The 13,505-nt window shown below is 40.5% G+C and overlaps 1 protein-coding gene and 1 long non-coding RNA gene across 2 annotated transcripts; one reads left to right on the top strand and one right to left on the bottom strand.

Moving 5' to 3' along the window:
- Positions 1-2,987: 2,987 nt before the first annotated feature.
- On the top strand, positions 2,988-4,892 carry LOC119910360. The gene is made up of 3 exons (XR_005445619.1): positions 2,988-3,144; positions 3,331-3,388; positions 4,752-4,892. It is a non-coding gene; the product is annotated as an uncharacterized LOC119910360 (long non-coding RNA).
- A 2,867-nt stretch (positions 4,893-7,759) lies between these two features.
- Positions 7,760-12,939, bottom strand: LOC119911011 (kelch repeat and BTB domain-containing protein 11). Its single transcript, XM_038729906.1, is given in 3 exon segments — positions 7,760-11,263; positions 11,265-11,640; positions 12,278-12,939. Coding segments are annotated over 2 exon segments (1,923 nt in total). The 5' UTR covers positions 11,550-11,640; positions 12,278-12,939; the 3' UTR covers positions 7,760-9,625.
- Between the last annotated feature and the right edge of the window lie 566 nt (positions 12,940-13,505).

Consider the following 13,505-nt stretch of genomic DNA (forward strand, 5'->3'; position numbering starts at 1 on the left):
GTGTGTGAGAGTGTGTGTGTGTGTGTGTGTGTGTGTGTGTGTGTGTATATATGTATATCACACCTCAGACTGCAGCTGAGATAGCATATGTATTCCCCCAATGTTTGCGCATATTCAATACGTACCTTTTGCAAGCACCTTTTGTCACTAATTTGCATCATACCTAATTTTTCTATTATTTTTTATTGTAAATAAATTCAGGAATCAAGGGGAAATATATATACATATATACATATATATAAATAAATAAAATAATGCTTCTTTTTAAAAAAGTTATTAGGTTTGTTTATGACAATACAATATAATTTGGTTTACATATAAAAATATAGTTTGAAACTGTCATTGAAGGAAAAAAGATAATTACTTGGTTATGATTTAACTGACTAACTGCAAATGACTAACAAGCAGGTGTTAATCAGCACTGTACTACCTATTTAAGGACTACTAGCCAACAGAAATAGAGCAGAGCAGGTCCTGACAATCAAGGCGGACATCTTGTCACTGTGTGTGCCGCAGCTCAGTGTGTTTCTCCACCAGTGTTTTTGAGTGCGTGCCACACTAGCTGCTAGGCGAGCATTATGGCTCGTGTTACATAGTGATGCAGATGGGTTACAGAGTAAAAGCTGGACTACAATCGAGCTGTTCTCAGGCAGTTCAGGAGCAGTGTTTTCTGGAGATAGTAACTCCCTTTGGGGTAGACTCACTTTGCAAACCTCTCACATGCACACAAAAGATATGTAAAACAATAAAGTAAAGGGGAAAAGCCACAATATGACCTCTATAAATTTTAAAAAGATTAACAGATTTGAGTACCTGTGAGTTAGTGGACCTGTGAATCCTTCCGCCATTCCTTTGGTGACCTTTAGCAAGTTAAGTCTGCGGAGGCTACTGACTAGGAACTGCTCTGGTGTTAAACCACAGGAGTTAAAGGTAGCTTCTCACACTTAATAGGACTCCGTATGGACGACATGGACGGTGCTTCTGAGAGCAGTGCCTCTAGAAAAGAAAACAACGACGTAGATGAGCATGTAACTTACTAAATATCCAGTTCAGTTTGCCAAACACATTGATTAAAGTCTCATCTTTAATTTACAAATCACTGCAAAACATATTAGAAAAAACATTATTTGAGTGATGGTCATAACTTTTTTTAAAAGTATTTCTGACAACCTTAATGTATTCCCAAGTTTAATTATTTCTTAATATTGACATTTCTAATTAACCAGCATAATTGGAAAGCCTGTGTGCAGTGGCAATCATTTAAGCGACCACTGAAAAATTAATATAAAAATTATTAATGAATACTACCGCTTTTAATTGCTGTGTACTCATATTCATAATTGCTGCAGCGTCCTCCTTGAAATGACATGATGACAAATACAAGTGTCATGTCAGCGCTTTCCTTCTTCATCTCACACCTCAATCAAAGCTAATCCATTTCACCGCAGCTATGAACACTGAAACAAATTAAAGTCCCATTTCATTTTCCACCTTCATTAATGCATCTTGTTTCCAAGGTTACAATCATTTAGTGACTGTGGAACAAACAAATTCAAAGAAGGGTGCGCTTTGATATTTTGAGAGGAAGACGTGGATGGAGCTTTCTGGGAAAACAAATCAGCCCAGAGTTTTAATCCTCCGGCTCCAAAGTGTTCTGCACATGTTTATCACAAAACAAAGCCTTTTTCATCCGTACAAACATTTTAATATTAGACTTTAAAGCTTATGCCCACACAATAATGTTCATAATTCAAACTTTGCCTTTCCAATGTTATACTAGTAAGTACATACTGTATTTAATAGTCTCTATCTAAATGCTGACAGGAGACAGGATGAGCAGTAACTGCACAATGTCATTATGTTCATAGTGTTTCCTCCTGTGGTGTGATGTGACAACGCCAGACACAATGACCCAATTTGCCTGTGTGGCTATAAGGGGGTGCCAATGGGAGATTGCAACATAAATACTGTACTAAGATCCTTTCAGAGGCAATAATACAAATTATTCCATGTAAAGAAATGCAGCCATAGAAAATGTCACATTTTGAGAGTGTTTACACACTACATTTTCTTCTGCTCTCGCATATAAAGAAAAAAATACAGAGCCTAAAGACATGCAGGGCTGGAGGTGGTGGGGGGCAATGATGAGTTCTCAGACTAGCCTCTTTCGCATGCAAATCATATCTGAATTTCTCATTAGCATAAATGCATGAGCAACTTTAAATGCTTTTAATTTTCAATCTCGCCAAGCAGAGGAGTAATTTGTCACTGTCAGGATGGGAAACTAAAAGGGGGGGACCAGAGGGAGCCAAGGACTCCACGCTAAACTGGAATCACAGAAAATTTCTGATTTACTAATTGACTGATGTGCAGTTCAGTCGAGTTGCCTTGAAGGTGTAAATAATTCTGTGTATATTCAAATGGCAAAAATAAGAGAGTGGGGGGTGGATACGGGAAAGCACATTACATGATGCTTTTCCCCAGGCCATACTTTTTTCTGGTGATTCCAATTTCCAGCCTTTTACGTTTTCACTCTGTCTCTTTAAAGACGTGCAAGTTTGCTCTTTTAGTACATAATCACAGATAATCAACTGGAAATTAAAACAAAATGTCACATTTTTTTAGCATCCCTTTGTCATTACACAAAAAGAGGCTGCTCAAAGCTATCCAGCAGTAGAGCACAAAAACATTCCCAACAGCTTATCATATAAGCGGGTTTTAAGTCATTTCAAATTTTTATCTTCATTCTTTCAAGATGTAAGATCAATTGACACTGCACTATGAAGTCTAAACCACTAATGCTTAATTTTTTTGAACAAAGTGATTCAGATTTAGACAGACCTTGTTAGCTAAATTTAGCTGTAGGTGAAACAGGGGGAAAGATTTAACAAGCTCCCAATTTAAATGACTAAAACTAATTATGCAAACATAATTAGTATTCCATAAGAAAACTAACAACTGCAGCAAGGGGCTAGCTGCTTACCTCCAAAGAGGGCCCCATCAGACAAGATCTTGGTGGATGGATCCGTCTATAAAACGTGGCTGATGAAATACATGCCCTTGCCTCACTCCACACCTCCTGTGGGCATCTGAAAGCAAGGCAAACGAGAGACAGCGCAAAAAGAAATGTGAAACACTTCAATGGTAAGTCATAATGAGCAATTAAAGAATATCTGGCCTAAATTAGAAGTTTGAAGGTGAAACTTTTATGCAGCAGGTAAGGATGACAACAAATTCCACCCAAGTCGTCATCCCTTACAGCAAGTACGCTGCCATCACATTTAAAATTCATGAGAACATTTCAATTACCTTTTACTCTGTGTGTTGCAGGTTCAGATGTTTGGTTTACCCAAACTGCAATGAGTGCATTCAGCTCTTGCCTGAACTGGTAAGAATGCCAACTTCTCACCTCAGTTTGACTCTAACTTAGCTACCCTAAGCTAACGCCAGCATTTTGAAAGCAGTAGCCAAATAATTGCATATTTTCCCTCACTTAACTTACCTGTAACATTAAGTGACAACTTATATAATATAAAATAAGTGCCATTTTGTTCACTTGTAAAGATGATAAACTCTAGTGACTAGCTACATCTTAGCCGCTACCATTGTATTATCTTCCAAGAATATTTGCAAGTTCAAGTTATTATACAATTTTCACATTTATGCTTGTTGAACACCAAGCTAACTTTAACTTTTCATCAAACAGCCCTGCAGTTAGCATGTCTTAGCTAACCTAATATTACATAACCTGTAAGTTAGAGAATGGAGCTGGCTCAGGTGTCAGGTACACTGTTACATTAGCTTCTATACTAAGTAGTTAACATTAAACAAGAAATGTTAATTACACTATCCACAGAGCTTTTCAATTAGGCAGGGTAACTTGGCTGTGAAGTTTGCTAGCAACACACAAAAACGGAGTACCTGGAATTTAGGAATGGTTTCTAATGTTTTCTGTCAGTTTAACGTTAAAGAAACAGTAAGATAAATAAATGGGTCGGGAACTGGTAAACACTTAAAATAATCATTGGGTGAGGAAAAACGGCTAGCCGAGGAGCCAGCTTCATGGCAGGAGGCTGAGAGCACTTGAGTTTGGGTTTTATGTTGAGTGCATTGTTGTGACAACACATTCTTTATTCTTACACTAGACCTGCTGCATTTGAAGTTATGTGAAAATATTAATATTAGTACACACTACTAAATTGAAATCATTAATTTTATTACATTGCATTATTTAATTTTAATTTCAACCTCATTTAGTTCTGAGGGTGAAAAAACTACACTTTTCTGATAATGGAGAGACTCCACAGCTGGCAATCATAATAAAAAAGGCCTTGAGAGAAATCTACCTTTATGCTTTTAATGAAAAAAAAAAAAAGAATAATTTAAAAATGGTTCAGCAAACACATTTCCATTTTTTCATATCTTACAAAAATACACAGTGATTTTTCCACCTCAAACAAAAATATTCCGATGCAAATTAAAAATTGAAGCAATAACACTTTGATACAACAGACAATCGAACACCTAAACTAGCTTAGCAGGACCAAACCTTATAGTTTTATGTGGTAATTTTGAATGTTGTGGCCCACATTTTAAGTGACAGGGCACTATCATATGATTTGACCCATAAGAATCACAACCCAATTTGTCCACAAATCAAGCTACATGTGGGCCAGTTATAGCCCATGTCTGTCTCCAGAAGGAGCATGGATGGAAAAGGGTGCAGCTGTGACATGTCCATTCTTTTACAGCATGCTCATACTGCCCTCCAGTGTTGACAGGGTGAACATAGTGAGAAATAAACAAAGAGGTCGCAATGGGAGCAACAACTGTTCAATATAAACCAATTCAATCTAACAACTCTGGAATAAACAGTCCTTTTTTGAAGCAAATATTCAATCTATGGTATTTTTTAGGCTTTAGTTTGTGGTGATGTTGCATTAGATTAATACATAAATTAATGACTGAATTAATTTATTGATTTGGCATTCCATCTTACTCTGGATAAGTAAACCACAAAACGACTACACACTTCAATCAGTTCCAGTAAAAACTGTTCATTACCTTAACCAGTACATTGTTTCTGGAAAGACGCAAAGCAATTTCTTAATGCTGAGCACCACAAACAAAATTAGGAAAAAAATCACTTTCTGCTGTGTCGGCTCATTTATTGTGTGGAAAAATTATTCAGGGGTATTTACAACATACTCGCCATTTCTCAATGGAAGTGTGTGCCACAGAGGTCATGTACTTCTTTCTGCGATGGCATCACTGCAGAGCCATGACATGGTCAGATTTTTAAAGCATATAGCCCAGGTAGAAAATCTATAATCTAATGTAAATGCAAGGCAAGACAAGGAGTCGTAAACAGACTGCCACATTGTTTTTTAATCACCACTAAATGAGGGCAGGGGTGACATTATGTTTTGATGTATTGTGTTAAAAAAAGAAGGGTTTTATTATGGGATTTGCTGATTGTTATTTAGAAATTTCAACACAGTTTTGAAGATACCAGCCACCTGTTTTCTGTGTCTTAACCCCTGCTACTGTTGCTACTAGAGAAACAGCCCCTCATCTCGGTATTCACTTACACAGTTAAGATTCTAAAATGAATTTGTGGTTAATTTTGTGGCGATGTGGGCAGGCATGTTACCTTTACAACAGTTGCTACTACAACTATGTTCATATTGAACTAATTTACACTTGCAAATATGTCTGCTCCCCAATGGCTTAGGTGTTACAAGGAGCCACCAAAGGGACAGTATAAACAACAACAGTAAGCATAATATCTAAATGAAAGCAAAGCATAGAGCAAGGGAAAAGATTGTTTATGTTGCAGAAAAGCAGAGAGCTGGTCATATGGGTGTATGAGCATACAAGAACATGCGAGGCTGGCCCATGTGATCTGATCCAACAGAGGAGCCACTGTTGGTCAAATTGTTGAAAAATTGAATGCTGGTTGAGATTGAAAGGTGTCAGTAGGGTAGCCGCAGACCAGTCAGGGTGTCCAGGCTAACCCCTGTCCACTGCCAAAAGTACCTACAGTGGGCATGAACCATGTTTTCTTTTACATCGCGTGGTCGGCAGGGTGCAGGCTGCGTCGATTACCTGGGGAACACATGGCACCTGGAGGCACTATAGGAATAAGACAAGCCGGCGGAGACAGTGTAATGCTCTGGGCAACATTTGTTGGGAAAACTTGGGTCCTGCCATTCATGTGGATGTTACTTTGACATCTACCACCCACCTAAGCATTGTTGCAGACCATGTACACCCACCCTGATGGCAGTGGCCTCTTTCAGCAGGATAATGCACCCTACAACAAAACAGAAATGGTTTAGGAATGGTTTGAGTAACACAACAACGAGTTCAAGGTGGCCTTCAGATTGCCCAGATTTCAATCGAATTAAGCATCTGTGGGATGTACAAACAAGTCCGATCCATGGAGGACCTACTTAGCAACTTACAGGACTGCTGCGAACGTCTTGGTGCCAGATACCACAGCACACCTTCAGAGGTCTAGTGTAGTCCATGTCTTGATGGATCAGGGCTGTTTTGGCCAGAAAAGGGACTCTTATACAACACTGGTCAGATGGTCATAATGTTGATCTGTGTATATGCTCTTGATTGTGTGACTTGTCAGAAACCCTATTGTTCTCTTATAGAAACAGTCACTACAGAAAAAAACTGGCATGCTCCAAGGCAAATGTGTGTATATTTTACTGTATTAAACAAATAATGTGATTCTGACTTAACTGTTGAAACAATGAAACAATGAAACAATGAAATGAAAACAATAAAACCTTTTGGGATGTGGGCTGGTGAATTTAAGTCTTAATCTATATTGGAGAGTTACATTTCATATAAAGGATAAAGAGTTAACTTGACTACTTTCTAACATAGTTGAAATGTGTACTTGAGCTTATTAGGCATCGATGTAAATACATAAATACATTTTTTGTGTAGTATTTTTTAGGTATCACAAATTTCCAAAATCTGATTTAAAGTGTGCAACTTTTCTTACCATTCATGAGGAATAAAAGATGCCCTCAGTTGAAGACACTCAGTGTTTTTTTTGCCACAGCCTTAATTGGTCTGGGACAAGAAGTAAACTCACCAAGTTTGTTGTTTCCTCTTGCCCTCAGTCAGGTCACCTAATGATGATGTCTTTAAAGCAAGAGACCAAAGACAACTTTGGGAAAGGAAGGGAGATATAATGATCCATTATGACATGCTGCTCAAACACAGGAACACTTTCAGGGCAAGACTCTTCCCCCCAAAAGGCACCACAGAGCACCACAGGAAGCACTACTGAATGAAGGTGGTGGAAATGGGCTTCCATCAGCATTTTCATTTTGTCACATATTAATTACTTGACTCTTGATTTACTGGTGATGCATGTGATTGGCTTGTAATTATGAGCTGAATACACTCACAGCTGGGCTGGCTGAAATAACATCCATTAGTATAAGAAAATTAATAGTATGAAAATCTGGATTTGCCAAATTAATGTTCACATTTACCTAAACTCAGATACTACTAACATGGAATTTGCCTTGAATTAAGAATATGAATAATCACTGTACATTTATAGGCCTGGAAGAACTGTTGTTAAATGTTTTGAATCAATAGCAGCTCATGTCACTGGGTGCTGTTGCAGTAAGGACCCACTAGATGGCAGCTCTCTTCCATGTTTGGCAGATTGGCCAAAGGAAGGCTGCACTTCCCTACATGCTAAAGACATATCCAGAAAACCAGATCATTTTCAGACACAAAATATTTTATTTGAAGCACTTAGTTCTGACTGATACACATTATCCAACAGCTAATTTGTGAGCCCACTCTATATGCCTTGAACAGGAAGCCACTGCATAGCATAGCATACTTTACTGTCCATCACATCAGCAGATCCAAAACTACCGAACTCCATTTGTAAATTCACAAAAATACAGCCAGCCAATTTATAAAACCACATCCATTTTGTCCTAGTCACATTGTCGCATTTCTACAAACATTATCAAAAGCAATTTGTTCCAAGAATATATCAGCATTAGCTTCCATACAAAACTCCCACTGTTAATTCAGCAGCAAACAAATAGTGTGAAACGTCCAAAAGAAGGAAACTTGGAGAAAAATTGGTATTAATGGACACTGATGCAAGAGGAGCTTGGTTTGTTAGTGTCATGACAGCAGGATATCTTGTGTGTGGAAGAAGTAAGGGCCATGGCCTGACCATGCTGCAGCGCGGTAGTATCTGATTTGACGTTTGAGCTAAAGGACAGGCTGGACCTAGCCAGTGAAGAAACCTGCTGCTGTTTCCTTAAACACATACAAAGGGAAAGAAAGAAAGAAAGATAAGAGATGAATCTTTGTGTATTCTGAATGGCTTTCTTTCCCTTAACTTCCCAGAAAGTGCCTGTTAGCAGCAAACATGATGGCTTTCCTCTTACATAAACAGCTATTGCTCTAGTTTATTTGACTGTTTATCTGATGTCAGAGGAACACTTTTTTTACAAGGAACTTAATCGACAAAAGATGTGAAAGTCTTTGTCAAGAGTTGATTTGATAGTATATATATATGTTAGCCTGACTGACTTGTTATTTATCTTTGGCAAATGTGCTAAATGTAGGAACTGTGACACCTGTGAGTATCCACTATAAGCTAAATAACATATTCTGTATCTAAAAATAAGTATTATTTATGTGCTTTAACACCTAAGTTCAGTTTCCAACGTTGGTTAAAAAATCTGAAGCATCTTGTTTTATATTTCTGACAAGATTGTTTTTAGTATCTTGAAGATACTGAATTGAAATGGTCCCCTGAATTATGGTAGGTATAACATGCTGTTGAAATGCTTTGCAAAGGGAATATGTGTGTGGTTTAAGAATTATACAGTTGATCAAACATGATAATTTGAGGCTTTTTTTTATGATATATAATAGTAAACTTAATATCTTTGGATTTTGGACTGTTGGTCAAATAAAACAATACTTGAATACATCTGGTGTTGGAAATTATAACATTTCACTACACATTATCTGACATGTTGTTGACCAAATAATTAATTGATTAATCACAAAAATAATGGAAATAATTGTTCATTTCAGTTCCAAGAATACTGTATTCCTTCCTTTCAGATTCCCATTACAGTAACTATTAAATAGCACAGCATTACAGCAGACCCAACTGTATGTTCTGTCTTATTTGCATAGAACCTGTGTTGCGTCGTTCATAAGCGCACTGCAACTGCTTCCATTCTTTTTTGATACAACTTTCAACAAAACACTTGTTTTTGTTACCAAAGTCACCACTCAACTAGTAAATATGTTCTAACTAATCTAACTACAGAAGTGCACCAAACTATACTCAACACAGGAAATACTCAAAATAAGCTACAGTCACTTTCGCCATGTCATTATCTACTGTCACATACAAATATTGTTGCATTCATTCAAAACTTTAAAGAAAAAGTTTCCTTTTAAGGCTTAACCCTGCAGACACATTAAGTTGCCATGCAAATACGCACATTCCATTGCAAGCAGGCAATGACACACCGAGATAGAAAGCTGACACTGAAGAGTGTATATAAGGTATTCTGCTTATTTCAGTTATGCTGTGACGCGTTTATTGTGTCACTTTTTCGGGCTTTTCAGGCAAAGTGAGAACAAAAGGGAAAAGCACGCCTTTTGCCTCGAGAGGCGCTCTCAGCGGCTCCTCAACAAAGTAGGCATTCTCCTCCTCCACTACAAACTGAAGAGTCTGGCTTTTGTTCACGCAGAAGATGCAGTTCCCGATCACAGCACACCTGAAGGGTAAATGACTTCCAAGCCTCTGTGATGCGCAATCATGCCACATTTTCACTATGGTGTTGTACTTGAACACGGTGATCCCCTGCTCGCGGTTGACATCGAAGCGGTAAATGAAGCTCTTCAAAGCCACCATGTCAGTGGACTTCTTCCTGCTGTTGTTGTAGGGGCACTCCTGCCACTCGTCCCTCTTGGGGTCGTACTTAAGGAGGCGGTAGAAGAGAGAGCCTCCTGAAACGTAAAGTTCTCCACTGCAGGTTGTGGCTTCATGGGCCACTGCGAAGGCTCCCTTGGGCAAAGGGGCCACCGTGGTCCAGCGGTCCATGCGAGGGTCATATTTTTCTACTGTAAACAAACATTCCCCTCCAATGGCATACAAGTACCCATCCATAGACACAAGCTTTAGCTGGGCACGAGCCTGGTTCAGAGGTCTGACCTCAGTCCAGCGGTTGGTTATGGGGTTGTAACAGAAGACCTTGTCTGAGACCTTGCCCTTGTCCCCGTACCCCTTTATACCCCCTGCCACAAACAAGTAGTTATGCATGGTACAGATCCCACACCCTTTAGTGTTTATGTCCTCAGGCATCGCAGTCAGAGGTCTCCAGTCATTTGCAGTTTCGTTAAAATAGTAAATCATATGACTCTCCTCCAAAGACCCGACCGACAATGGGCTCTGTGGTCGGCTGCTGCAGCGGCTCGGGGGCCGGCTCCCAACACGATCAAACACGTCGTTTATCTCCGCCACCATCAGAGTCTTCCTCCCCTCCATTCGCTTCCTCAGGATCAGATCCCGCTCAGATCCGGTCAGGCGCCCGTACACAGCGGGGTCTTTGAGGATCTGGAGGAAGTTGTCGCTCATGAATCCGTAGGCGGTCTCCTTCAGCTCGCTAAGTCGCTGCTTTTTGGCGATGGTTACAATCTCGTAGCAGTTCTCTGCAGTGATTTGCGCAGACATGGAGTCCATAGCCGCCTGCACGGCACAGGGGATCTGGAGGATTTTAGCCCCCGTAATGACATCTACAACATTGTCCTTGCAAACATTCATCTGGGAAGTGTAAACATAGTCTATCAATGTAGACAAAGTCTTGTAACTCACGCCCTTCACTTTCAGGATGTCTCGAGATTGACGTGCTTTGAAGTAGTCACTCTTCTCTGCCAGGACAGACTTGTGAGCGTTGATAGTCTGCCCGCCGACCTCGATGACTAAATCAGGCTCTTTTTTAGACTGTGTATTTTCAGCTTCCTGGCTGCTGTCCCTGCCCCCGAGGTTCGATTTTAGGACAGACCAATCAGTTTCCTGTTTGCCTTGGCTGGGCAAGCTTATGGAGGAATCTGCACTGTAAGACACTTTAGCTCTGGCGCCATTGTGGGTTTCACTGCTCGCATAATTTTGTTGCATGCCAGCAATGTGATTGGACAGAGCGGAGTCAGCGTGAGGAGGGAAATCCGAGTTCCCTTATCATTGGGGAGGTGAAACTGATCAGCTCTGAGACGTACGAGCCGTTACCTTTCTGACAATCGATGTGGTTATTCTCCATCAGTCTTCCATCCAACAGGTATTCCTTCTCAAACACTGGAGGAGGGCTGAAATCCTGGTCGTCCTGCAGGAACCCTTGGACATAACCGGGATGTAAATCCCCATCTTTATCAGAAGGCGTGACAAGGTCAGGGTTCACCACATGGAGGATGACATCAGCCTCCACAGTGATAGCCCCTCCTCCCTGCCTGCGGCCCTCGTTCATCTCAGCGTACTCACTGGCGATAGGAGACAGCGTCTTCACCGATCATGCTGAGTGGATGGACAAACCTGTGATAGAACTCCTCTCCCTTCACCTACACGGGAGGGAAACAAGGAGGGAATTTAACCAAAGCCCAACAGAAGAGGGGAAAAAATGAGTCTTAAAGCTGCAAAAACTTGTGCATTCTCTAAGGGGCGCCCTTTCTCTAATAACAAACAACTTGAAAACCTGAAAATTAAAGGAAAACTGTCTTGCCAACTATTCTGTGCAATGCACTCCTGTATAAATATGTCATTTATTCAGTCACAGGGCAGCCGCACTAACGTTTCATGAGCAACACCTCCCGCTTAACAAAGAAGCAGAAGCAACCCCAGCATGCATCAGCTTCTTGTGGCTGTAACCTACATGACCTAGCCTACTGCAATAATCACCAGTCCATTATTTGTGTTAATCTGGAAACATTCAGAGCGCATGCGCACATCGTGTTGCTGATGGAGGAATTAATCTCTAATATGACAGGCAAAGGGCGTTTTTGATAATAAAAAAAAAACAAAAAAAAACTGTAACGCCTTCCACGATCATGCCTGGCAAACGCTGACAAATCAGCGTTTGATCACTCGGCCAAATCAAGACAAAATAGAAGTAGGCTATTTTACCTAAGCTTAATTTTAATCAAATTAAAATAACCTACACATGGATTTATGTCCATGCACAGGGTTAATGTGACCTACCTGCGTCTCCCCACCAGCAGTTTGCCTGCGAATCCCTCCACAAAACTCAGTTACATAAGGCAGTCGCAATCCTGATGAACCGGCCGGGCTGCGCTCCCGTGAATGACTTCACCTCACCGACAATTCCGGCTGGTTGGTCCCATCCGCTCACCTTTTATCCATCGAGTCTCTCCGTTTGTTTCATCTGCTCCTGCACCAAAGCAGCTCCCCGGTTTCGGCGGCGCAGGCGAGGCAGAGGGGACGATCAAACAGTCATTTCAGGTCGCACCTCCTTCAGATCAGCCGTCGCCAACTCATTTCCTCCTGTGGAAGTCGGGAGAGCTGCTGCGCACGTTCAGCGCCCTTTTCTCCAGAAGGCTGTAGAGCTGTTCCGCGTGGACAGCAGAAATACTTGTTTGGACTGTGGTTTTTGTTGTCTTTTTTTGTGTGTAGTTGACTACAGTGAATTATCATTTATCCAAACCACGCCCCTTTCAGTCGACATTAACCCTACACTCGACAGCACCGGGCTCCATCTCTTGTGCGCTCGCTGTACGCATCCCAGAGATGCGACATTCCTTCACGCATCATCCATGTCCCGGGTACCACGATGGGTGAGGGGGTCAGGGGTTTGAATGTATGGGACATCCTCCTCCCCTCCCCTGACAACACACATAAATGCCTAACTCAACTAAGAACTCACTTTATCAAAAACGTAAAATAACCTTATTAGAATAGCACAGTGATGCTGGTATACATGAAAATACAAATAAATACCAGACTCTGAGCACCCAAAGGCATTTTATATTACAGTAACACTAATTAAAAATCAATAAATGTTCCATTAGTACACTCCACCTGTTTGCGCATTAGACACTTTATTGCATCTGTAGAACTGACATGACCTCTCTAAAATGAATTGCGAGTGTATACTTGAGGAAGATTTAACCTCAAAGGTGGCCTGACAATACTCGAAATATGAGTCACACTTTCCTTCTGGAACTGATCCACCACCCTTTCTAAATCCTATGAGAGACATAGCCTGAACCAATCAAGATGCAGCACAAGGCATATCTGTGTAGGAAAATCAGGAATGTTGTGATTTGCTTGGAAAAGTCACCTTGGAATTGGAAAAGTTTGTGATAAAAGAGATACACAAGGCACATACACTCAACATGTGAAAAGGCCTGATTAAAAATAACACAACCTCACAGGGCGGCGGCAGCAGCAGTAGCAGACATTTTTATCC

The sequence above is a fragment of the Micropterus salmoides genome, unplaced genomic scaffold, assembly GCF_014851395.1.
Source record: "Micropterus salmoides isolate LMB-PRFRI ecotype aquatic unplaced genomic scaffold, ASM1485139v1 Ms_hic_scaffold_19, whole genome shotgun sequence".
In the NCBI taxonomy this organism is placed as follows: domain Eukaryota; kingdom Metazoa; phylum Chordata; class Actinopteri; order Centrarchiformes; family Centrarchidae; genus Micropterus; species Micropterus salmoides.